At 42.0% G+C, this 26,667-nt stretch overlaps 2 protein-coding genes across 9 annotated transcripts; one reads left to right on the top strand and one right to left on the bottom strand.

Annotated features, from left to right (window-relative positions):
* Nucleotides 1-338: 338 nt before the first annotated feature.
* Nucleotides 339-14,720, bottom strand: LOC106612272 (dynactin subunit 4). Of its 7 annotated transcripts, none has more exons than XM_082956108.1 (15): nt 13,333-13,419; nt 12,295-12,365; nt 12,106-12,141; nt 10,810-10,988; nt 10,173-10,216; nt 9,453-9,560; nt 8,706-8,726; nt 8,127-8,200; nt 7,314-7,426; nt 3,768-3,877; nt 3,563-3,636; nt 3,393-3,447; nt 3,043-3,150; nt 2,235-2,332; nt 339-1,861 (listed from the first exon to the last, which is right to left on the bottom strand). In XM_082956108.1, exons 2-15 carry the CDS (start codon nt 12,327-12,329, stop codon nt 1,645-1,647), a joined length of 1,272 nt encoding a protein of 423 aa, XP_082812234.1. In that variant the 5' UTR covers nt 12,330-12,365; nt 13,333-13,419; the 3' UTR covers nt 339-1,644. The 7 variants fall into 7 exon arrangements, with proteins under 7 accessions (XP_082812234.1, XP_082812233.1, XP_045580209.1 ...); XM_082956107.1 differs by having other exon boundaries at nt 13,329-13,343; XM_045724253.2 differs by lacking the exon at nt 13,333-13,419 and adding an exon at nt 12,671-13,118.
* Nucleotides 13,523-26,667, top strand: pld7 (phospholipase D family, member 7). 2 transcript variants are annotated; one of them, XM_014213278.3, is made up of 12 exons: nt 13,523-13,874; nt 15,271-15,393; nt 15,915-16,898; nt 17,376-17,563; nt 22,208-22,391; nt 22,786-22,900; nt 23,996-24,123; nt 24,453-24,656; nt 24,851-24,990; nt 25,219-25,384; nt 25,560-25,659; nt 25,875-26,667. In XM_014213278.3, the coding sequence occupies exons 1-12, from the start codon at nt 13,788-13,790 to the stop codon at nt 26,066-26,068; spliced, it is 2,613 nt and encodes an 870-aa protein (XP_014068753.2). In that variant the 5' UTR covers nt 13,523-13,787; the 3' UTR covers nt 26,069-26,667. The 2 variants fall into 2 exon arrangements, with proteins under 2 accessions (XP_014068753.2, XP_014068754.2); XM_014213279.3 differs by lacking the exon at nt 13,523-13,874 and adding an exon at nt 13,918-14,056.

The following is a 26,667-nucleotide window of genomic DNA, read 5'->3' as shown; positions in this document are numbered from 1 at the left end:
AGTTACATACACACACCCACTATATATATAAAAAAGCCCACAGCTTCACCTTGTGGTGGCATAGTCTACATGCACTAAAATGACAGCCAAATTTCTTGAAGAAAAACAATAAAATGTAAGAATCAAAAAGGTAAAAACACAATAGAATGCTTCAGTTAAAGGCCATTGACTGCCGAAAAGTAATGATTTTAACTCAAATTGTAGAAATAAAAGTATCAAGTTTTTAAATTGTGAGCGAGAGTTGTGATCTTGGGTTTTTTTGGTTGGTTGGTCCTCGTCTCTCGGAGGTTGAGCCCTGGTGCCTTCGATACCTCTCCAATAACACATTAAACACAAGGTGTTTTTCTGACATTATTTTATTAGCCAGTACAGATTAACCGTGTTGTAAAGGCTCTGTCTAACAAACCCGAGGAATTCCTTCTAGACTTCACACAGAGACAAATTAAAATGAGTGCCAGTGAACCACAATGCACAGCAACCAGCCACTGTTGGTCAGATCTTCAGTACAAACCATCCAATGAATATATATACACACACTTTACATTTTATGAAAATGTACGATTGATCGATAGTGTTTTTAGGTAATGTATCTTACCTCAGACAGACACGTTTACAGATCTCACTACTTCAATACTGCTAATAGAACAACTGACTGACTTCAGTACTGAAGACAACAGCAAAATAACTCCTAACTCCTCAGTCTAACCCTACCTTCAACCCAGAGAAGAGTTACAGTAATGACAGTTTAATCCTACCTTCAACCCAGAGAGGAGTTACAGTAATGACAGTCTCACCCTACCTTCAACCCAGAGAGGAGTTACAGTAATGACATCACCTAAGAGACATTTATTAGTAGATAAGATGTAGCCTGGCATAGCATGCAGGTAAATATTCTTCATCCTTAGGAGAAGGAAGATAATGCCTAAGTTGAAGCGTGAAGCAGGAAAGGGTCTCTGGAACTGCTTGGTGGTACAGAGAAGTGTTACTAGTCGAGTACGTGTGTGCACGAGATATGTGATCCAATGCATGTACGGTGTGTGTGTGTTTGTCTGTTAGTGTGTTCACTCTCAACACTGCTCTACAATATATAATGACTATACCAAACATTAGGAACCTGAGGTGCAACCCCCACCCATCCCCTTTAGCCACCAGAACAGCCTTAATTCGTCAGGTCATGAACTCCAAAGTTGACTCTAGTCCCACAGTTGTGTCAAGTCGGCTGGATGTTCATTGGGTGTCGGATCATTCTTGATACATACGGGAAACTGTTGGGTGTGAAAAACCCAGCAGCGTTGGAGTTCTTGACTCAAACCGGTGCGCCTGTCATCTACTACCATACCCTGTTCAAAGGCACTTAGAACTTTAGTCTTGCCCATTCACCCTCTGAATGACACAGATACACAATCCATGTCTCAACTGTCTCAAGACTTAAAAATCCTTCTTTAAACTGTCTCCTCCCCTTCATCTACACTGATTGAAGTGGATTTAACAAGTTACATTAACAAGGGATCATAACTTTCACCTGGATTCACCTGGTCAGTCTGTCATGGAAAGGGCAGGTGTTCTTAATGTTTTGTATACTCAGTGTATATATGCATTTTGTGTTAACGTGTGTGTGTGTGTGTGTATTCAGTGTGTGTAACTTCACGCTACGAGCGGCCCCAGGCTGAGCTCTACGTGGTGTGTGAGCCATATTGCCTCGGTGGGGACATCGTCCTCCTCGCTCGGCCTTATGGGAGCCGCCAAATTCCGGAAGTCGTGGCGAATCTTAAAGGACACCGTGACATCACCGTCCTCCTCGCGCTGAGGGACCACCTTGATGAAGAAACCAATCTTATTGGATTTCCTGAAGGCCACCACGCTGGAGGGGAGACGAGGGCCAGAGAGGGAAGGTTAGGAGACGAGGGCCAGAGAGGGAAGGTTAGGAGACGAGGGCCAGAGAGGGAAGGTTAGGAGACGAGGGCCAGAGAGGGAAGGTTAGGAGACGAGGGCCAGAGAGGGAAGGTTATATTCCCCATGACGTACACTTGTTTTAACCTAGAGCTGATGTCCTTTCTCCTCAGTTCTGACCATATCGTCACTTATAACGGTGTATGTACCAGTGTGTGCGTCTGTGTACCAGTGTGTGTGTGTGTGTGTGTGTGTATACGTGTGTGTGTGTGTGTGTACCAGTGTGTGTGTGCGTGTGTACCAGTGTGTGTGTGTGTGTGTGTGTGTACCAGTGTGTGTCTTACTCTGGGTCGTCCTGGAAGTCCTGAGGCTCAGCCAACTCGTCGTATTCTGCTGCAGCATCCTTCCCTGCCAGGACCAACTCCTTGGTTGGAACCATCACCTATAAAACATCATAAACAACAGAGGTCAGGGGTGAGAGGTCAGCAGTAGGGTTAAAGGAAGGGTATATTCCCGGAAACTTCTTAAATGTACCAGTAAACCACCAGAACGTTGGTATCGTTCAAGGATTTTCTGTCATCTATAACAAGACATCAAGTGGCACTTTTGGGTAGCTGTCTGGCCCTCCGTGTGGCCTTACCACAATATAATTAAATAAGATGATTTTAAAAATAGGGAAAAAAACATAATGACAAAGTTGTCAAACATTTAAATATAAAACATCTACTTAGTGAATAACGACGGTGTTTAATATGAGGGGTTCAGCATGAAATATCATTTTTGGGGGTTTGTTTACTATGTTCATTTGCATTTGTTGTTAAATGTTTTATGGCCAAATTGGTCACAGTTGTGAAAAAAAGTCAATAGTCGGAAGAGTGGCTGAGAGAAAATAATGTAATTGTTGATTAAATGTTTTTTTCATTAATTACACTATTTTTCTCTTGAATCATATGGTCATTCTACTAGAAACGTGTGGACACGCATGAAAAAGTAACACACACACACACACACACGAATACATTATTTATTCAAGTATAAATTACCAAAACTGCGTGAGAAAATCTATGGCAATCAGTTAATTACAAAAATGACTGAAGATTTCTGGTATCTTTGGTAAATTACCGGTAGCTTTGCAACCCGAGTCAGTATTACCTTAGCAGTGCTGTTGATGTCCTCTGGGTCTCCCTCCTCACAGCCCACCAGGGTGACGTGGGTAATGTTCTCCACTGGGTTGGTCAGGGTGAGCAGCACCTGGCTCTCCTACAGACAACACGATACCACTCATACTGTAAATCATTCTGCTCTCCTACAGACAACATGATACCAGTCATACTGTAAGTCATTCTGCTCTCCTACAGACATGATACCACTCATTCTGCTCTCCTACAGACATGATACCACTCATACTGTAAATCATTCTGCTACCCTACAGACAAAATGTGACACAGGATGTCTTCAAACATGTTTTGGGGCCTGTTCCAATACTTGAATAATTGACTTGCCTTCTGGAAGCGCAGGTTTGGAATGGACATTATTCTGACTTCAGGGAGGTAACTCCTTTAGGATTGAAAATAACATCACTTTACTGAGAAATAATACATCAACACCAATAATCAGAGTAGAATACAAGGTGAATGGGTTCAGTACGGAGGAGACGCTAAGCAATGCTTACACAGCCACCAGCTGGATTTTGAACTTTATTGAGGTTGGGTTGAATTCTGGCTTGCTCAGATTGTGCTCACATTTCTAGGAAGAAAAGCAACATTTTTATCATGAGAAATCAAGAGAAATAGGCAGCAAACAACAACAGTAAAATAGTAGTAAAACGCCCTTCCTGAGAAGGGTAGTGTGGTGTAAAGTACTGTGTCATGACCAACCCTGCATCGCAGAGAGCGCTTGATCAGCAGGTGTTTGTGTTTGGGGTGGAGCTGAGAGGCTCCGGCAGGCTGGAAGTCAGGCTGGAGCAGCCGCTGACGCAAGGTGGTCACTGTAATACATAACACACACCAGGGAGCTAACACAACACGGTCAACTAGACAACCCAGGGAGTTAACTAGACAACACCGGAGTTCACAACCCAGGGAGTTAACTAGACAACCCAGGGAGTAAACTAGACAACACGGTCAACTAGACAACACGGGAGTTCACAACCCAGGGAGTCAACTAGACAACCCAGGGAGTCAACTAGACAACACGGGAGTTCACAACTAGAGGTTGACCGATTAATCGGAATGGCCGATTAATTAGGGCCGATTTCAAGTTTTCATAACAATCGGAAATCGGTATTTTTAGACGCCGATTTTTTTTTTTTTTTACACCTTTATTTAAACTAGGCAAGTCAGTTAAGAACACATTCTTATTTACAATGACGGCCTAGGAACAGTGGGTTAACTGCCTTGTTCAGGGGCAGAACGACAGATTTTTACCTTGTCAGCTCGGGGATTCAGCCCTACGTGGCAGTGTGGAAATGATCTCAAATGCAGAAATTTATGAAAATTATGAGCCTGCCTGTTACACGAATGCAGTAAGAAGCCAAGGTAAGTTGCTAGCTAGCATTAAACTTATCTTACAAAAAACAATCAATCAATCATAATCACTAGTTAAACTAGTAATATCGTCAACCATGTGTGGTTATCTAGCCTGTCCTGCGTTGCATATAATCGCTTAGGTACACGTTCCTCCAACCATAAACATCAATGCCTTTCTTAAAATCAATACACAAGTATATATTTTTAAACCTGCAAATTTAGTTAATATTGCCTGCTAACATGAATTTCTTTTAACTAGGGAAAATGTGTCACTTCTCTTTCAACAGAGTTAGTGTATATGCAGCAGTTTGGGCCGCCTGGCTCGTTGCGAACTGTGAAGACTATTTCTTCCTAACAAAGACAGCCGACTTCGCCAAACGGAGGATGATTTAACAAAAGCACATTTGCGAAAAAAAGCACAATCATTGCACGACTGTACCTAACCATAAACATCAATGCCTTTCTTAAAATCAATATACAAGTATATATTTTTAAACCTGCATATTTAGCTAAAATAAATCCAGGTTAGCAGGCAATATTAACCAGGTGAAATTGTGTCACTTCTCTTGCGTTCATTGCATGCAGAGTCAGGGTATATGCAACAGTTTGGGCCGCCTGGCTCGTTGCAAACTAATTTGCCAGAGTTATACGTAATTATGACATAACATTGAAGGTTGTGCAATGTAACAGGAATATTTAGACTTATGGATGCCACCCGTTAGATAAAATACTGGACGGTTCCGTATTTCACTGAAAGGAAAAACATTTTGTTTTTGAGATTATAGTTTCCGGATTCGACCATATTAATGACCTAAGGCTCGTATTTGTGTGTTATTATATTATAATTAAGTCGATGATTTGATAGAGCAGTCTGACTGAGCGATGGTAGGCACCAGCAGGCTGGTAAGCATTCATTCAAACAGCACTTCCGCGCATTTTGCCAGCAGCCCTTCGCTGTGCTTCAAGCATTGCGCTGTTTATGACTTCAAGCCTATCAACTCCCAAGATTAGGCTGGTGAAACCCATGTGAAATGGCTAGCTAGTTAGCAGGTGCGCGCTAATAGCGTTTCAAACATCACTCGCTCTGAGACTTGGAGTAGTTGTTCCCCTTGCTCTGCATGGGTAACGCTGCTTCGAGGGTGGCTGTTGTCGATGTGTTCCTGGTTCGAGCCCAGGTAGGAGCAAGGAGAGGGACGGAAGCTATACTGTTACACTGGCAATACTAAAGTGCCTATAAGAACATCCAATAGTCAAAGGTATATGAAATACAAATCGTATAGAGATAAATAGTCCTATAATTCCTATAATAACTACAACCTAAAACGGCTTACCTGGGAATATTGAAGACTCATGTTAAAAGGAACCACCAGCTTTCATATGTTCCCATGTTCTGAGCAAGGAACGTTAGCTTTCTTACATGGCACATATTGCACTTTTACTTTCTTCTCCAACACTTTGTTTTTGTATTATTTAAACCAAATTGAACATGTTTTATTATTTATTTGAGGCTAAATTGATTTTATTGATGTATTATATTAAGTTAAAATAAGTGTTCATTCAGTATTGTTGTAATTGTCATTATTACAAATAAATAAATAAATTAAAAAAAATCGGCCGATTAATCGGTTGGGCCTCCAATAATCGGTATCGGCATTGAAAAATCATAATCGGTCGACCTCTATTCACAACGCAGGGAGTTAACACAACATGGTCAACTAGACAACAGAGGGAGTTAACACAACACAGCAGATTGCAAAACAACCAAAGTTTACCATATCCCTGATATAACTGTAGACTTCAATATTAGAACATAACTCTCAGTAAAAGTTGTGTATAAAGCTAATAATTAGTTGCTACATCCATGTTGGACTTATAAATTAATGAGATAAACCCATTTATATTTTTCATGAATCAATGGGTCTCTCACTCATTTGTAAGTTAAGTGATTCATGAAAAATATAACTTATAAATGAATGAGATATTTTTTTGTTATATTTTTCATGAATCACTTAAATGAATGTGATTATACCCATTGATTCATGAGGAATATAACTTGTAAATGCCTCATGAGCTTCGTTCATTAGTCTTTACCAATCACAAACTAAAATAGAACCTTGTTTTACTCCAATGTAAATGTAAACACTGAATAGCCTCATAACATGGTTAAAACTACAATGTTGATATCATGGATGGTCAGTTATTTCATCCATAGCTCTGTTCATTAATTTGAGAGTTGTTACATTTCTCCAGCCCCTTCTCTTCAATGTTTTACTAAAAAGCTGTGGGGAGTATGGTTTGTTATCGTTTCAATTAAGGATTCTAGCTTTAAAAAGTAGTGGTCATTGTTTCCCTCAGGTAGGTTGATGGGTCTGGTGTAGGGTTAGTGTAGTGTTCCAGGTCGGGGGAATAGTGTAGTGTTCCAGGTCGGGGGGAATAGTGTAGTGTTCCAGGTCGGGGGGAATAGTGTAGTGTTCCAGGTCGGGGGGAATAGTGTAGTGTTCCAGGTCGGGGGGAATAGTGTAGTGTTCCAGGTCGGGGGGAATAGTGTAGTGTTCCAGGTCGGGGGGAATAGTGTAGTGTTCCAGGTCGGGGGGAATAGTGTAGTGTTCCAGGTCGGGGGGAATAGTGTAGTGTTCCAGGTCGGGGGGAATAGTGTAGTGTTCCAGGTCGGGGGGAATAGTGTAGTGTTCCAGGTCGGGGGGAATAGTGTAGTGTTCCAGGTCGGGGGGAATAGTGTAGTGTTCCAGGTCGGGGGGAATAGTGTAGTGTTCCAGGTCGGGGGGAATAGTGTAGTGTTCCAGGTCGGGGGGAATAGTGTAGTGTTCCAGGTCGGGGGAATAGTGTAGTGTTCCAGGTCAGGTGTTAGTGTTTGGCTTAGGGGTGGATAGATCTTACCCTCAGGTAGGTTGATTGGTCTGGTGTAGTAGTCTTCAGGCAGTGGTTCCACCTCATCTAAGGCCTGGGCTGGCTCTATGTTAATCTCCTTTTGGTCTTCACCTTCCTTCAGACTGGAATAGCAGAAAGGGACAGACACAGTTGAGGGCCATCACAGGAGACGGGGACAGACACAGTTGAGGGCCATCACAGGAGACGGGGACAGACACAGTTGAGGGCCATCACAGGAGACGGGGACAGACACAGTTGAGGGCCATCACAGGAGACGGGGACAGACACAGTTGAGGGCCATCACAGGAGACGGGGACAGACACAGTTGAGGGCCATTACAGGAGACGGGGACAGACACAGTTGAGGGCCATTACAGGAGACGGGGACAGACACAGTTGAGGGCCATTATAGAAGACGGGGACAGACACAGTTGAGGGCCATTATAGGAGACAGGGACAGACACAGTTGAGGGCCATTATAGGAGACAGGGACAGACACAGTGAAGGCCATTATAGGAGACAGGGACAGCTGTATTTATTAACTCTAACACAAGGCAGTGGCTTTATCCCAAACTGCACGTCATTCCCTAATTAGTGCACAACTTTTGACCAAATAGCCTATACAAAGGTAATGCACTACAATGGGCAATGGGTGCCATTTGGGACTCAGTCCTTGTATAGGCTATTTGTGATGTGCTAACATCAACATGATTTGTCACGTAAAATGTACAATAAATAAAATGGTACAGTATAGTATTATCTGAGGATGTGATACTCATACTTTATGAACAGTAACGTTTTTGTATATTCATGTAATACTCACGAAAGACCAGCCAAACTGGTGATAGGAGCTCCAGGCCTCTGTCTCTGTAGTCTGGTACCCAGACCATACTTCTCCTTTACAGAGCAACACAACCACAAATGTCAACTAACTCACAGACAAGACATACCACCATGTGGTAGACTTAAGGGAGAGGAAACACTGGCATTTCTATTGATGACTGATAAATGTTTATGTTTTTTCCTTTACTTGGGAAAAGAGAGGCAATTTTTCCTAATAAGACGCTTTCAAAAAATCAAATTAGGAAAACATGAACATAAATGGCAAAAAATAGAATTGGGATCAAAACCAAAGACATAAACCAAATCTAGGGATAATTAATACTCTCTACTATACAACAGGCTAAAACAGCATAGAATGCATCCTATTGCTTCTCTTCCCCTCCAGTCAACATAAAGGATCCAATTGTGCTCCTGGTAATATCTTTCTCCTGAGGGGACACTCATGTGATCAGGGAGATCACTCAGTTACAGATTAGATACGGAGAACTGATGGGGGGGGGGGGGGGGAGAAAGAGAGAACAGTGTTTGGACTATTAAAGTTGTGAAAAATACAACTCACCACCACATGAATAGTGTGTTGCTGGGGGAGGGAGGGGTTAGAAACCAACATATCAGCGTGCAGAAGCAAAGAAAAAGAAGAACGTATCAAGTAAAATCAAAGCAGTTAAAGCAAACAGCTAGCAGCTAGCTTATAGTGACTACCTACTATATAGCTAGCTAGCACACTGCTAGCAGCTAGCTTATAGTGACTCTTCAGCTGCAGTATCTACTATATAGCTAGCTAGCACACTGCTAGCAGTTAGCTTATAGTGACTCTTCAGCTGCAGTAACTACTATATAGCTAGCTAGCACACAGCTAGCAGTTAGCTTAGTGACTATTCAGCTGCAGTTGCTACTATATAGCTAGCTAGCACACAGCTAGCTTATAGTGACTCTTCACCAATCACAGGGTCTGAAATCAATGTTCCAGTATGCCCCAGGTTCTAATCTAAACCAATCCTTCTGCCTATACACATTAACTAGACATGCATGTCAATCAATGTCAACATACTGTAACAAAATATTACAGTACAAATGTAAAAATGTACGCTATTCAGAAATAGCTGCCTTGTTAATTTCAGCAGGGTTAATAACACAGCAATAACCATCACAAACAAATAAATATGAAAAGCATGACTTGTGTCATTATAAAAGGTGGGAGCCGGGCTTATTGAGAGAGGTTACCGTGTTCCAGAGAGAAGTGCAAAGGCTTAGCATGTTATCTGCCGGAGTGTGTGTGTGTGTGTGGAAAGATGTGCGTTTGTACCGAGAAGGCCAGTGGCATGTAGGGTCGTCTCCTGGACAACTTCTTCCGGTCCCTCTCCAGTTTCTCTCTCTGGGCCAGCTGCTGGTAATACTCTATCAGTTTATTGATCTGGAGGAAGAATACCCAATAATACCATGAGTATCTGGAGGAAGAATACCCAAAAATACCATGAGTATCTGGAGGAAGATTGCACATAACATGAGTCAGAATGTCATAGACTAGCCCCATGCAGTGCTACTATTCTTATAGAAGGGGAAAGCATCGGCCTACACAGAGAACCATGTATACAGCATATTCCTCTCACATCAAGAAAATAGAAAGCATAACATTTCAACTTTAGAAAATCTGACTGCACGAGTCTGACTGCCAACTAATATTCTGCAGTGCTATTATACTTACAGAAAGGTGGAAATTATAGTCCAGAGAACCATGTATACAAGATGTATCATCAGCATACCATGTATATTACCAGCAGGAAAATAAATAGCAGAAAGCACAGTCATAAAGCCAACATTTAGGCCTGGAGCCTGTATCAGGAGTGTGCTGTTTGTGGTTGATCATACAGTGCTTTTTTTGTAATACAGAATCAATTACAATAGACAACTTCCCTGTGTCATAGCATTCTACAGCCTAGGGGTTGTCTAGCTCAACCGAAGCTTTCCCCATGTGAGCAACACTTGAGAGAGAGAAAATAGATCAGACCAAAGGAAGGCAACACACCCGTTGAGTATGAGGGTTGTCCGGCTCTTGCCATCCTCCACTGGCTGAAGTGAAGACACACACAAAAAAATAAAAGAAGTGAAATAGTACTCCAGAAAACACCCAACAAGTCAATCACACAACAGACATGTAAGGCTACTAGTCATGTACATGATAAGGGACACATCTCTATTCAGAGTAACAAATCCAAACAAAGCTCCATACATCAGATATGAATTAGTTTACATTTTACTCATTTAGCAGACGCTCTTATCTAGAGCGACTTACAGTAGTGAACGCATACATTTCATACAATTTCATACATTTTTTTCTGTGCTGGCCCCCCGTGGGAATCGAACCCACAACCCTGGCGTTGCAAACACCATGCTCTACCAACTGAGTTTAGCATTTGAACCATTCTAACATGGCCTATTGTCAGTCCCATATCTCCCCCTCATCACCAGTGCAGGGGGCACTTCATTCAATAGTTTTGTAACTATGATCACTAGCAAGGTTTGCGATTGATTTGGTTGAAGCTACTTCTCACACTCACTCAGCTACGGAATAGTTGGCCATGCCTAACACTGGCCCAATGTAAATAGTCAATAGCCCAATACCTCCCTTTCATCATCAACAGTAAGGTAGGCCTGTCACTCACCCACAGACTTGTCAGCCATGCCCACATCTCTGGATGTCCAGCGACAGAAGCCACAGGCCAGGTAGTAGGCCTTCTTCATGGCCGTCTTGCTGGGGTCGTCAGGAAGAGGGGCTGGGATGTTGGTTGCCCGGGTGGACAGGGTGTGCATGCAGCATGGGCAGTCGAAGCAGTTGGCACATCTGGGGCACGCAGAAGAAGAAGGTATAGCTAGTTATAAACACTACCTTTGTTCTTCAACCGGAGTAAACAATCGCAGTACTCAAACCCAATGCTAGCTTTTATGGCTTTCCTTTTTCTTTTCAAACCTTTATTTAACTAAGCAAGTCAGTTAAGAACAAATTCTTATTTACAATGACGGCCTACCGGAGAACACTGCCTTGTTCAGGGACAGAACGACAGATTTTTACCTTGTCAGCTCGGGGATTAGATCCAGCAACCTTTCGGTTACTGGCCCAACGCTCTAACCACTAGGCTACCTGCCGCCCCTACACTCTAACCACTAGGCTACCTGCCGCCCCTACACTCTAACCACTAGGCTACCTGCCGCCCCTACACTCTAACCACTAGGCTACCTGCCGCCCCTACACTCTAACCACTAGGCTACCTGCCGCCCCTACACTCTAACCACTAGGCTACCTGCCGCCCCTACACTCTAACCACTAGGCTACCTGCCGCCCCTACACTCTAACCACTAGGCTACCTGCCGCCCCTACACTCTAACCACTAGGCTACCTGCCGCCCCAGGTCACCCTGACCTCACGTAAACTAGGCTATACCTAACTTTAATGTAACATTCAACCCCATCGAATTACATATAGAATAGTGATGGAGGAAAAATGTATAGTTACATATCGGGATATTAATTGACGATATATCATATAGTTTTGACAATATTGCAGTATACTTTTTGGGCTAATTGGCTGTACCTGCACCAAAACTGCAGTATTTTTTCTTCATATCTTGCTCTCCATCCTCTTTTTAAATAGGGAGCCAATTTGTTTTTAACATTTTCATTTCCACGACTCATCCAAACTATTTTTCTCCTTGCTCTCCATGTCCCTCTGCAGCAGACATATGGTGAGCAATATGTTAGGAACATCGAACCGCAATAAAAATCACAGTATTGAATCGCAATACATATGGAATTGTGAGAGTTGTAAGAATCGCAATACATATCGTGTCGGCACCTAAGCATTGTGTTAATATCGTATTGTGAGGTCCCTGGCAATTCCCATCCCTAATATAGAATATAAACATTAATTATAGATAACCCTAAGCTTAACCTCTATGCCTAACCTGAAGTTTTCGTTCAGCTGGTTGAATATCCTCTTCCTAGAACAAAACAGAGAGCTGGGAAATGTAGGCTGGATGCAGTGAGAAGTCATGCAGTGACCATTGTCAATGGCTACACAGTAAAGAATAGGTCTATGCCATAGACCGTATATAACAGGTCTAGACTGATGCTCAGTTGCAAATGTTTCTCACCTGTTCTTCTTCAGCTTTGCCTCCGCTGAAGGCATATTCTCCAGGCAGCTTGGACAGTAATGGGAGTCCACCTAGAAACCAAAAAGAGGCAGCATTCAACAATCTGTTTGTGGAAATACATGCATGTGCATAGCTATCCCTCGTAGCTAGCTAGTAGTTATAACGGCAGAAAGTAATTATTGTTTCAGAATATACCAGTGTGCGTTTGACTGCTAACAGATACTGGTCCAGCTTCAGTAATAAAAGTGAGTTTCTGTGGGCAAGGGTCACTGTTCGTTGTGTGGCTGTGTAAATTAAGAATCAAAGCTCTCTGACGTGGCACGTATCAAAATAGATAACTAGATAGCTACAAACAATTTTTTTTTAATTTAGTTACCTAAATAAGACATGTGGTCACTGCCTGGGTGTGGTGATGAATAGCGTACGTTAGCTAGTCTGCTGTTAGCTGGCTAACTAGGAGGTTTTTCAAACAGTTGTTAGGTTTTAGTTGTATTTCCAGTGGGAATTTGTGTCACTGTTAATTGGAGAAAAGAAGCCCATAGTGAACACCGACCAAATAAACACTATATGATTATGATGTTTGGTTAGCTGTCTCGCTTGCTTGTTAACCTTTAGCTTAGGTAGCTAGATAAAACGTACACAAATTTGAAAGTAGGACGGAAGTAAAAACGGCAACGGCCAATCAGACGACAGGGTTGTTGAATAAATGTTGATTGACGTGCGGTATGACAAATACATATTTTGTTATTGTACAGGGGCTGGACCTGGGTTAACCAAACTCTCCAAAACCGCTAACGCTACGAAGCTAGCTAGATTTAACACTACGATAGCAATAACTAGCCACGGTAGTGTTGACATACCTCGTGAGACACACATTCTAAAGAACGCAATTCACTGCAATACCGACAAAAATACAGTGTAGACAACGGCGATCGGATTTTTTTCTCTCCGTGAACAAGATAGAGAACCCTGTCAGGCTGCAAAAGGGACGCCATCTTTTTGACTGAATCCTCTCGCGTCGCCGTCACGGTTACCTACTGTTGTCGTTTGCTCGATGTCGCCCCCAGGTGGTGGATTATGATATTGGACATTTTCGGTCAGGTGAAGTTTTATTTTCTACCAACAGGGGGCGGGGCAGCTTTATCTCCATGCCTGCATTTGTCAATGCTTTTTTGTTGTTGTGGCAACCACCAACCATCATCAAAGACAGGAAATCGCGGTTACTTCAATTGTATTGTTTTGTAAGTGTGGTGTCTTTTAAGTTTAGCTAACAAACCTAAATGTTGAAACAAAAATAAGTTACCGTCGGGTGCAATGCGTAGCTGTCACAAGTAGGATAGTTTACAAGCTAGTTATTTTTTTGTTAATTTACAAACGTTTGTTGACTTTCTAATAGTATTTTTTTTTTTTGCGCGCGCGCGAAAACATTAACGTTAGCTAGCTAGGCTAACTTTTGTGACTTGGCCCGCTCTGAGGCTGTAGCGACTTGAAAGATGGAGCTTCGAAGGAAATCTACTCGAGTTGGGATGCAAGTCAAAAGGTCGACCCGTCTCAGAAAAAATACCAGCACATTTTTAGAGGTGGGTGATTTTTTTTTTTTTTTGGGGGGGGGGAATTGAGTGAGTTAGTTTTTCCGCCTTCCTCTCTCTTCCTCATCCGACTTTTCATAGCCACGTAGCTAACAAGGTTGACACTAGTGTAGAAGTGCGAGAGTACAACACGTTCAGCTGGTTTGATTGTAGCTGGCTGCGATAAACTCCTGGTAAGTTTAAACTACCAAGCTAAAATCCTTGAATATACATTCAAAGCTTTAGGTGAATCACTATATTAGACGCCAGGTTTTCAAGCTTTGAAAGCTAGGTAATAGTTTCCCCTTCGAGTTTCTAACTTCGTTTCTGTTGGATCAGACTGGTCTCATAGACTAGACGTAACATCGTAAACTAAAGTCGGGCTACTCAAATTAGTATCTTATGTTTGTTATGGTTACAAGATGGAAGATTACTTGAAGTTAAAGCGAAAGGACGATGGGTGGGTGTATAACGCGGAAGTTTAGCTATCCAAAGGTTGCTTGTTCAAATCCCAGCACAGACAATTGAAGCTTATTAGCAACTTTACAACTGTTACTTATTACTTTTTTAGTTACTTTGTAACTACTTAGCATGTTAGCTAACCCTAACCCATTTAGCTAACGCCTACCCGTAACCCCTAGAGCTAACTTAAGCCAGCTAACGTCAGTTAGCGTTAGCCCCTTAGCTAACGTTAGCCACAACAAATACGTTTTGCAAATTCGAAACATATTGTATATTTTGGCAGCTCGTAACATATCATACGAATTGCAATTCATATCATACAAAATGGATGATGGACAACCACAAATTACTACATGTCATAGAACAAGGGTACTTAAGTAGAAGAGAAGGTCCAGTCATAAAATATCCATGGTGGCAAAAGTACAGATGGATGTTGTAATTTATCAGCATAATAACAAACACCCACCTCGTGATCCCAAACTGTTCACACTCCTTGTTGGAGAGAACATTTCGCAGTTTTAAAACAAATTATCCACAATTCTACACATTTTGCATGTGGCAGAGATTGTTTTTGCTCTTTTTAAAGCTACTATCCTGAAATTCTACGCATTCTTATGTGTCTTTATATGATACCTGTGGTCGAAGCACGGCTTAGTAAAAAAATAAATAATACATATATTTCTTTTTCTGGACCCCACAGTCCATATTGACCCCTGTCTGGATCCAGTCTGTAGTCCGCCAGTTGATTATGGGCCCATAGGACATCCACAAATTAACACATTCCATATGAAAACGTAACATATCACACTAAATGGAGCGTCTCGGATTTTACATAAATAATTTATACAAAATGCTCAGAACACGTTGGTTGTATCCGTTGGAACTAGGAGTTGCAGTAGTGTCATGTGCAAAATGACCACCGACTTGATTGTGTGACTCATTCTAGGATACAGAGGAAGATACAGAAGAGCTTCAGAACCAAGTTATGATGGATGATGATCATTCTCCAGCCCTGTCAGAAGATGATGCCACCATAACGCGGTCTGAGGACTCCCACCCGGAAGTGATGGTAGGTTTTAACTATACATCTTTTTTTAATTTCTTTTTTTATTATTTATTTTGCCGTATACACAACTTGGCCTTGCCCTGTATAATTTAGCCTACTCCTCACAGGAAATGAAAACATTTAAAGCTCTATGACCGTGTCTTGATTTAAAGTTTCTTACTGTTTGCATGAAAGAAACTAACTGTAGTGGAGACACTTTTTAAACGTTGGCCTTGTCCCGTATGATTTACTCTTCACATCAAATTAAATCATAAATGTCTTTTAGTATGTATCGATCATTTCCTTTCTGTTACTTTACATTGATGAAACTGTAGGTAGTACACTGTGAAATGATTCATTTTAAATGAAAAGACTTGTATTCTGCTCTCGCCCCTGTCACTTTTTATTATCTACCATCTCTTCAAATGATTCACACACACCTTGCAACAAGCAACCTAAGATTAGTTTTTTTCCTGTTTTTAAACTATTAATTTCTGACATTCTTTCCATTCCTGACCCCGTGGGGAAATTATTTTTTAAAACAGGGAGCTAAGAATTGGACTGTAATGTTGAACCGGTTAGACCAAGAGGAAGACTCTGAGAAGAAAGAGGATGAAGAAAAAGAAGACGCACGCAAAACTGGGAAACAACAACATGCGTCTCGAATTCCTGCTTTTCACAAAACATTAGCCAAAAAACGCCCTACCACCAGCAGCAGCAGTCAACGCTCAGATCCACCTGCCCTATCTATTACCAGCAAAGAGTCTTCTAACCAGGCAGCTTTAACCGTTGCAGCTTCAACAAGCAACAGTGGAGAAATGTCAAGATCAAAACTGCCCAGTATTAGAGAAACAGGTCTCCCTCTTCCTACAGTCCGTCTACATAAACTCAATCCTCAGACCCTGTCTCATGCTGTTAGCTCCTCAGAGCAAAGCCCCAGCTCTCTGGATATTACTCCACCTGAGGGGGATCAGGAGCAGCTCCATCCCATGACAGCAACCCTCAGACCGGCCCTCAGGGCTGAAGCAGGGGACTACGATGACCCGGGAGAACCACCACTCCATACCACTGAAGCTGCACAGAAGGCGATGGAGGAAGAGTTTGAGGCTGAGGTTAGAATGGATAGTGGCGACGTCCCTTCTGGTCATGCTGAAAAGGAATCCCTAGAGACAGATGAAGGTGAGGAGGATGAGACTGGTCTGAATCAGCATGATGATGATGATGATGATGATGAGGAAACTCCCTGTGAGGCTGAAGCCATGGAGATTGATTTTCTGTTAGAAGAGGATGGAGATGGGTTGGACTCCTCCCCGTTGCTGGAGGAGAAGGAGCTTGAGAAGCCCAGTGTTGAGACTGAGAGCTTCAGGAAATTGGAGGTTGTTCGTGAGAATCAAGATAAGTCTGCCAACAAGGAGAAGGCTTCTGGGAAATGGTCAAAAACCCTAGAGGATACAACCGACGCTGATACCGCAGTCCCCTCTAACAGAGCAGTGCCTCGTAGAACAACTAAATCCAGTCAGTCAAACAAGGTGAGGTGTCTAGATACCAGTTCTTTCTCTTGATATTACCCATCTTGGTATGCCACACCATCGGCATCATCTGTATTGTATTTATTTTATCTGCAATTGTATATTTCCTTTGTTTTGATTGTAGGCTATGCACAGAGCCGCAGACACAATGACCCCATGGAGATAGTCATTATCTTATGTTGGGCTAATCTTAACGACATCCAAACGTCTTAGCAGCCTGATCTTAATGACATCCAGACGTCTTAGCAGCCTAACCTTAACGACATCCAGACGTCTTAGCAGCCTAACCTTAACGACATCCAGACGTCTTAGCAGCCTAACCTTAACGACATCCAGACGTCTTAGCAGCCTAACCTTAACGACATCCAGACGTCTTAGCAGCCTAACCTTAACGACATATAAACAATCCCTTCTTGTAATAGTTAACAAGATCTGTTCTCTTTCTCATGTTTAAATCTCACTCTCTTAAATTTGTAGACGTCGTGGTGCTGCAGCTTTGTACTATTCTGCCTTTTCCCGTCCACTCTGCTTGTGATTGGGGGATTCGGTCAACACGTATGGCACTATGGGATGCCTCTGTCGGTGTCACAGTTGATGGGACAGTTGGAGCTGCACTGGCTGGAGGGACTGTGGGTGCCACACAAGCCTTGTAACTCAGATTGTCGGTAAGAAAAAAGTGTGACACAAGATAAATTGTAACATATTTTATTTGCCCCTTAACAAATCTATTCACATGTTTTTATATGTCATTTATAAGTAATTAATTGTTTCACAGCTTTTGGTGGATGTTGGCATGGGGAACAGATCTAGACTTTTATTTTTTAAATATTTAGTGCACTGCTTTGGACCAGAACCCTTTGGGGTCATTTGGGATGTACCCTATGGGTGGCTCTGGTAAGAAGCAGAGCACATTATTTTTTATTTTTTTTTTTTATTTCACCTTTATTTAACCAGGTAGGCAAGTTGAGAACAAGTTCTCATTTAGAATTGCGACCTGGCCAAGATAAAGCAAAGCAATTCGACAACATACAACAACACAGAGTTACACATGGAGTAAAACAAACATACAGTCAATAATATAGTAGAAAAATAAGTCTATATACAATGTGAGCAAATGAGGTGAGATAAGGGAGGTAAAGGCAAAAAAAGGCCATGGTGGCAAAGTAAATACAATATAGCAAGTAAAACACTGGAATGGTAGATTTGTAGTGGAAGAAAGTGCAAAGTAGAAATAATGGGGTGCAAAGGAGCAAAATAAATAAATGTATTCTAGGGAATAGAGTGGCATTTTGGGACACAGCCATGGGTTTGTTACCGTTGGCATCATCTACCACAATGACATCGTCATTGAGATGTCCAATCCCTTAATCCCCTTAAAGAGCGACTGTTTTTAAAAAGCAACAAATCCCTTTGGAAAAAAATGCCTGTATGGCATTAATATGAGCCAGAAGCAGCTATTCTAGTGTTACAATTGACTACAAAGTGTAAAAGGATAATTTTGGTCAGAAAGTCAATCTCGTCTAAAACGGAGCTCGTAACATCCATGCGTCACAACGGGTAAATGAAGGTTGGGTTTTGATTTGACGATGTTCATTTGCCCACTAATGTGGGGTGTGTTAACTCGTAATGACACAACGACAAGGTTCCAGTTTAACAACGTTTACTAAACCGTATTAGCACACTACATGGTTGCCATTAGCACTGAGGCCAGGTTCATCAACAACGAGACTGCTGCGCAGGCGTACTAATAAGAGTGATAGCCCCGTAATAACAGGGTGATAGCCCCGTAATAACAGGGTGATAGCCCCGTAATAACAGGGTGATAGCCCCGTAATAACAGGGTGATAGCCCCGTAATAACAGGGTGATAGCCCCGTAATAACAGGGTGATAGGGATACTTAAAAACGTGAATGTAGCAGGGTGAACAGCTGTGATGATTGCTTTCTATCCAGTAGCATAGACAGTGCGACAGACATGTCCAGCAGCTCTGACTATTGACATAAAACAACACGGCACATGTTTGTTTTTTTACTTTAGAAATACAGCACCAAACACCTTAGTTGGATGTAAAATTGCTCAACAAAAAACATATTCTACAAAAAAGTCAATTCAAGATATCTGTAATCGATTTTTATCTTAGATTCATTCTGGGGATTTTATAGGAAGTGAAATAGACTTCCTACAGTGTCTCATCGGGGACAATCATTTACCAAACGCAAAATTGGTCAGGAAACACCTTCTCCACCAAGACTGAAATCACATTTTTTTTCTAATGAGTAACAGAAAAACACACTAGCCAATCGGTGTGTTCAGTGGCTCTTTAAGAAGACCTGTAGCTGGGTCTGTTATCTCCTCTGTCCCTCTCCCACCGCAGAACCTGTCTGGTTCACCACCAGCCCAACACCTGTTATCTCCTCTGGCCCTCTCCCACCGCAGAACCTGTCTGGTTCACCACCAACCCAATGTCTGCAGTTGGAGATTACTGTGTTCACCCAACACAAGAACAGTCACGAGCCTGCTTCAATTTCCCTTTGTGCTGTACAGCTAACTCCTATGGTCATTTTGACTATACAGTACAAACTGATCTGGGACCAGGCTAGCAGGTCACAGCTTTCTCATGTCATAATGTCTTAACAGTCTGCACAATGAAGTTAAAGGTGTCAGTGGACTTTTGTGAACCAAGTCCAGTGAGTAGCAATGTCCAGTACCAATATAAAAGACACTGTCTGAGCCCATGTACTTGGCATGGGCTCCCGAGTGGCTCAGCGATCTAAAGCACTGCATCTCAGTTCAAGAGGCGTCACTACAGTCCCTGATTTGAATCCAGGCTGTATCAGATCTGGCTGTGATTGGGAGTCCCATAGGGCGGCGCACAATTGGCCCAGTATCGTCCGGCTTTGGCCGAAGTAGGCCGTCATTGTAAAAAAGAAATTGTTCTTAACTGACTTGCCTAGTTAAATTAAACATTTTTTAAAAATGGTTCACTGTTGATAAAGGGATCTTTTTCTGCTCTGCTGTTGAAGGCATCTCTAACACTTTCGGTAGGACACATCATGGAAATAGGACACATCCAATGTCTCCAGCCCACAGTTTTTATTTTATTTTACCTTTTATTTAACTAGCCAAGTCAGTTAAGAACAAATTCTTATTTTCAATGACGGCCAAGGAACACTGCCTTGTTCAGGGGCAGAACGACATATTTTTACCTTGTCAACTCGGGGATTCGATCGTGCAACCTTTCGGTTACTAGTCCAGCGCTCTAACCGCTAGCCTAGAGCTTTGGACAAGTAACCGAAAGGTTGCAAGTTTGAATCCCCGAGCTGACAAGATAAAAACCCACTTTGTTGTTCAATGTGTTATTTAATGTCTCTGCCTGTTTGTTCTATCAACCAATCACATTTTATTTGTCATATGCTTAATTGACAACCGGTGTAGACTGCAGTGAAATGCTTACTGACAGGTCGTTTTCCAACAATGCAGAGTTAAAGATTTAAAAAATAGAAATAGTGACAGTGAATAAAGAGGAAATATAACATGGCTATATACAGGAAGTAGAAAATAACATGGCTATATACAGGAAGTAGAAAATAACATGGCTATATGGCTCCAGCAGGTATATCTCACTGGTCATCCCCAAAGCCAACACCTCCTTTGGCCGCCTTTCCTTCCGGTTCTCTGCTGCCAGTGACTGGAACGAATTGCAAAAATCGCTGAAGCTGGAGACTTATATTTCCCTCACTAACTTTAAACATCAGCTATCTGAGCAGCTAACCGATCGCTGCAGCTGTATATAGCCCATCTGTAAATAACCCACCCAAGCTACCTACCTCATCCCCATATTGTTTTTATTTACTTTGCTGCTCTTTTGCACACCAGTATCACTACTTACACACCATCATATGCTCATCTATCACTCCAGTGTTAATCTGCTAAATTGTAATTAATTTGCTACTATGGCCTATTTATTGCCTTACCTCCTCATGCCATTTGCACACACTGTATATAGACTTTCTTTTTATCTATTTTGTTATTGACTGTACGCTTGTTTATTCCATGTGTAACTGTGTCGCACTGCTTTGCTTTATCTTGGCCAGGTAGCAGTTGTAAATGAGAACTTGTTCTCAACTAGCCTACCTGGTTAAATAAAGGTGTGGGGGAATATACATACATGCATGCATATACAGGGAGTACCAGGTAATAACGTGGCTATATACAGGGAGTACCAGGTAATAACGTGGCTATATACAGGGAGTACCAGGTAATAACGTGGCTATACACAGGGAGTACCAGGTAATAACGTGGCTATACACAGGGAGTACCAGGTAATAACGTGGCTATACACAGGGAGTACCAGGTAATAACGTGGCTATACACAGGGAGTACCAGGTAATAACGTGGCTATACACAGGGAGTACCAGGTAATAACGTGGCTATACACAGGGAGTACCAGGTAATAACGTGGCTATACACAGGGAGTACCAGGTAATAACGTGGCTATATACAGGGAGTACCAGGTAATAACGTGGCTATATACAGGGAGTACCAGGTAATAACGTGGCTATACACAGGGAGTACCAGGTAATAACGTGGCTATACACAGGGAGTACCAGGTAATAACGTGGCTATACACAGGGAGTACCAGGTAATAACGTGGCTATACACAGGGAGTACCAGGTAATAACGTGGCTATACACAGGGAGTACCAGGTAATAACGTGGCTATACACAGGGAGTACCAGGTAATAACGTGGCTATATACAGGGAGTACCAGGTAATAACGTGGCTATACACAGGGAGTACCAGGTAATAACGTGGCTATATACAGGGAGTACCAGGTAATAACGTGGCTATACACAGGGAGTACCAGGTAATAACGTGGCTATACACAGGGAGTACCAGGTAATAACGTGGCTATATACAGGGAGTACCAGGTAATAACGTGGCTATATACAGGGAGTACCAGGTAATAACGTGGCTATACACAGGGAGTACCAGGTAATAACGTGGCTATACACAGGGAGTACCAGGTAATAACGTGGCTATACACAGGGAGTACCAGGTAATAACGTGGCTATACACAGGGAGTACCAGGTAATAACGTGGCTGTATACAGGGAGTAGCAGTACCTGTACATATAGGTGGGGTAAAGTGACTAGCAGCGGTGTGTGGCGTCAGTATGCAGGTGTGGGTATATGTAGTGTGTAGACTTAATATAATTGACATGTGTCTGGTACATTGCTGTAGCCCTAATAGAATTGCTCTCAGAGGACCAATAGCATTGTTTGAATTGAATTGCTCTTCTCTAATCAGTGTGAGCCTGGTGGAGAGCATCCCTGAAGGTCTATCCTACCCACTGGATTCCTCGTCCCTGCCAAGCATCTCTGATACATGGACGAACCTACTGACCAGGGCCAACAGCTCTGTGGACATAGCTGCCTTCTACTTTACCCTCCGAGACACTGACCTGGGACGCACAGAGCCTAGTGCTGCACAGGTAGGAGAATACTGACCTGGGACTCACAGAGCCTAGTTATGTACAGGTAGGAGGAGAAAAAGGTTGATTTGTATTTTTAACACATTGTGGGGGGTTTACCATTTAATACATTTAAAGGAAAACATTTTAATCTATTCCTTTGTGTTTTGGTGATAATATACAAATGAATCACACAATCATCATAACAAATCTCAAATGACTTCCCCATTCCAAGGTTACCGGTGGATGTTTAGGATAGCTGTACCGTTGAGCTCTTTTGTACATTGTTTTCTCACCGACCAGTTCTATTTTTGTGTGTGTGCGTGTGCGTGTGTGTGTGTGTGTGGATAACACACAGCATTTTTTTTTTATTTTTATGTGTCGTCACTTTGACATGCATGTTTTTTTTTTACAGGGTAAACAGGTCTTCAAGCAGCTGATGGAACTTGAAGCAAAAGGAGTGGAACTTCAGATTGCTGTTAATGGTCCTCAGACTGATACTCGAGACGCGGCTGATTTAACCAGAACGGGTACATGCAGCAGCTTGCACATCTGTCACTGTTACCACAGCTGGCCCTGCTTGCATGGAATTTTGTTCTTCACGTTATGCATGTATTCTGTAAATTACTTGCAAATGGACTGTATGTGGTTGTCTATCCTACCTTAGTTGACTGATATGTGGTTGTCTATCCCACCTTAGTTGACTGATATGTGGTTGTCTATCCCACCTTAGTTGACTGATATGTGGTTGTCTATCCCACCTTAGTTGACTGATATGTGGTTGTCTATCCTACCTTAGTTGACTGATATGTGGTTGTCTATCCCACCTTAGTTGACTGATATGTGGTTGTCTATCCCACCTTAGTTGACTGATATGTGGTTGTCTATCCCACCTTAGTTGACTGATATGTGGTTGTCTATCCCACCTTAGTTGACTGATATGTGGTTGTCTATCCCACCTTAGTTGACTGATATGTGGTTGTCTATCCCACCTTAGTTGACTGATATGTGGTTGTCTATCCTACCTTAGTTGACTGATATGTGGTTGTCTATCCCACCTTAGTTGACTGATATGTGGTTGTCTATCCTACCTTAGTTGACTGTGATATGTGGTTGTCTATCCTACCTTAGTTGACTGATATGTGGTTGTCTATCCTACCTTAGTTGACTGATATGTGGTTGTCTATCCCACCTTAGTTGACTGTGCTATGTGGTTGTCTATCCCACAATAGTTGACTGTGCTATGTGGTTGTCTATCCCACCTTTAGTTGACTGTGATATGTGGTTGTCTATCCCACCTTAGTTGACTGTGATATGTGGTTGTCTATCCCACCTTAGTTGACTGTGATATGTGGTTGTCTATCCCACCTTAGCTGACTGTGATATCTGGTTGTCTATCCCACCTTAGTTGACTGTGATATGTGGTTGTCTATCCCACCTTAGTTGACTGTGATATGTGGTTGTCTATCCCACCTTTAGTTGACTGTGATATGTGGTTGTCTATCCCACCTTAGCTGACTGTGATATGTGGTTGTCTATCCCACCTTTAGTTGACTGTGATATGTGGTTGTCTGTCCTACCTTTAGTTGACTGTGTCTAACCTCCTGCTTTGTTTCTGTGTTCAGGTGCAGAGGTACGGGAGGTGGATCTCCATTCAGTGACGGGAGGTATCATCCACACCAAGCTGTGGGTCGTGGATCAGAAACACCTCTACCTGGGCAGTGCCAACATGGACTGGCGGTCCCTCACACAGGTATTTCCTGAAGTACTGATATAAAATACCCTCCTCTCTAGTTCATTTAGTTTTTTATAGAAAACATAATCTGAACTGTTGAACGGGGAAACTGATGAAACCGTATGTTAGTTGGGAGTCCAGGCTGTATAAAATATGAGCGATTTTTATTTGTTAATTATTTTTAAAATATTTTTTTTGTTATTTTTTTTATATCTTTTTTTTTGTATAAAAAAAAGATTTCTTAAAAATATATATATTCTTTTATTTTTTAACAATTGATGTGTCTCATCATATATCAATGCATTGATCGATGATTGATTGATTTCACGATTGATTGATCATCTCAGGTGAAGGAGGTGGGAGTTTCTGTGGAGGACTGCAGCTGCCTGGCACAGGATGCATTAAGGATATTCGGGGTGTATTGGAACATTGGTGCTCAAAAAAATGGCTCCCTACCCCCCTTCTGGCCTGCCCGATACTCTGCCCTCTCTAGCTCCAAGCACCCCTTGAATCTCAAACTCAATGGAGTCCCTGCACAAGTATATCTCTCTGTGAGTTGGATCTTGTAGTTTTTGCTACATTCCAAATGGCAACGTATATCTCTACATAGTGCGCTACTTTTGACCAGAGCTCTATAGGAGAAAATGGTGTCCTTTGGGACACAGTCTTTGATTAAATAACCCTTTCCACTCATTTTGCATAATGCTACTGATAGTTAAATAAACAAACTGTCCTATTGTTTCAGAGCGCTCCACCCCAGATATCAGCTTATGGACGCTCAGACGATCTATCCACCATCCTCTCTGTCATCGCAGATGCCCAGAAACATGTCTACATCTCAGTCATGGACTATCTTCCGCTGTCCCAGTTCACTGAGCCACTCAGGTGACTGTCCGTACTCGGCTGAATCGTAACTTCCACTTAAGTAGAATTTTCACTTCTCCCATTGACATCAATGCTGGAGTGAAAATTCAATTTAAGTGGAAGTTAAGATTCACTCCTTAATGATTCTCTAACTTTGGATCAGATTTGTTTTTCATGAAGACATTTTATTGGATGTGTGTTGTGTATATGTTTTAAACGTCTAACCAATCAGGTCCATTTATGTATTAGGTTCTGGCCTGCGATTGACTCAGCCATACGGGAAGCAGCGTGTACTAGAGGTGTGGAGGTCAATCTACTGGTGAGCTGCTGGTCACACTCTCCAGGCTCCATGTTCCTCTTCCTACAGTCTCTGACTGTCCTCAACAGATCTCCCCTGGGATGCAACATCAATGTGGTACGTATGCTGTTTTAATTTCTCCGTTTTTTGGGGGGGGGGGAAGAATACCATTAAAAAATACTTGTAGACAGCTGAAGCAAGCACACAATTTTCTTCATGAAATGTATCTTTTTTTCTAGTTTTGCATTTGGTTGTTGAAATTCATGTCCTATTTCCATGATGTGTCCAACAGAAAGTGTTTGAGGTGCCTTCGACAACAGAGCAGAAGAAGATCCCTTTCTCAAGAGTGAACCATGCCAAGTACATGGTGACCGATAGAGTCGTCTATATCGGTACTGTACATCACAATCACTAATCATTGGACAAAATGTCTTGTTGCTTTTATGGATTTGATTCTGCTGCAAAACCAATGTCTACTGTTTTTTTTTTTTTTTATTTTTTTACAATATAAACATTACATTGCACATAGCGTTCTGTTGTACACAGAAACTTTTTTTGACCTGCTGTATAAATACACTAACTTGTATCTTGTATTGTGTGATCACAGGAACCTCCAACTGGTCAGAGAACTATTTCACCCACACTGCAGGTATTGGGCTGGTGGTGAACCAGACAGGTTCTGTGGTGGGAGAGGGCCAGAGGAGTTTACAGGTCCAGCTACAAGAAGTCTTCATGAGGGACTGGACATCTCAATACACCCGAATCCTTTCCAATGACGATGTCAAACACTGTGGTAGATGATGCTAATGGTGATGACTCGGGACTTCATCCCAAATGGCACCCTATTCCCTATATAGTGCACTACTTTTGACCAGAGAAAATAGTGCACTATGTAGAGAATAGGGTGGGTGCCATTTTGGGACACAGACCCATATCAGTTTTAGATAATTGTTTTGGCATTTACTTTCACCGGCGCTCAGTATGCTGCCTATCATAAGATGCTTACCTTGCATTGCTTATTTTTTTTGTTTTTTTTTACCACTCCCATTTGACAATTCTGTTGTTACATGCAGCATTTGACTGTATATATTTGCCATTTTTTGGTGTATACATATTTTCTACTTGAGTTATTTGCTGTAACTTTTTTCCCCCCTTCTGAATGGAAGTGTCAATATTGAATGAATCTTGAAGTTCTGTTTTTGATGAATTTCCTTTTCTTTGACTGACTGATGCTGTCAGTGACACAAGGCATGTGTTGTCTATAAGGGAAAAGACTGATGACCTTTGTCATGCCAGGTGCATTTTTGTGTTATATCATATGTTTATACATTTTTTTTTTAACCAAAGATGTTTCAACTTCATTCTTATTCTTGAAATTAAATATTTGTTATTATTTTTAA

The sequence above is a fragment of the Salmo salar genome, chromosome 09 (genome assembly GCF_965601325.2).
Source record: "Salmo salar chromosome 09, fSalSal1, whole genome shotgun sequence".
In the NCBI taxonomy this organism is placed as follows: Eukaryota; Metazoa; Chordata; class Actinopteri; order Salmoniformes; family Salmonidae; genus Salmo; species Salmo salar.
This window is presented reverse-complemented; position numbering and strand designations above follow the sequence as displayed.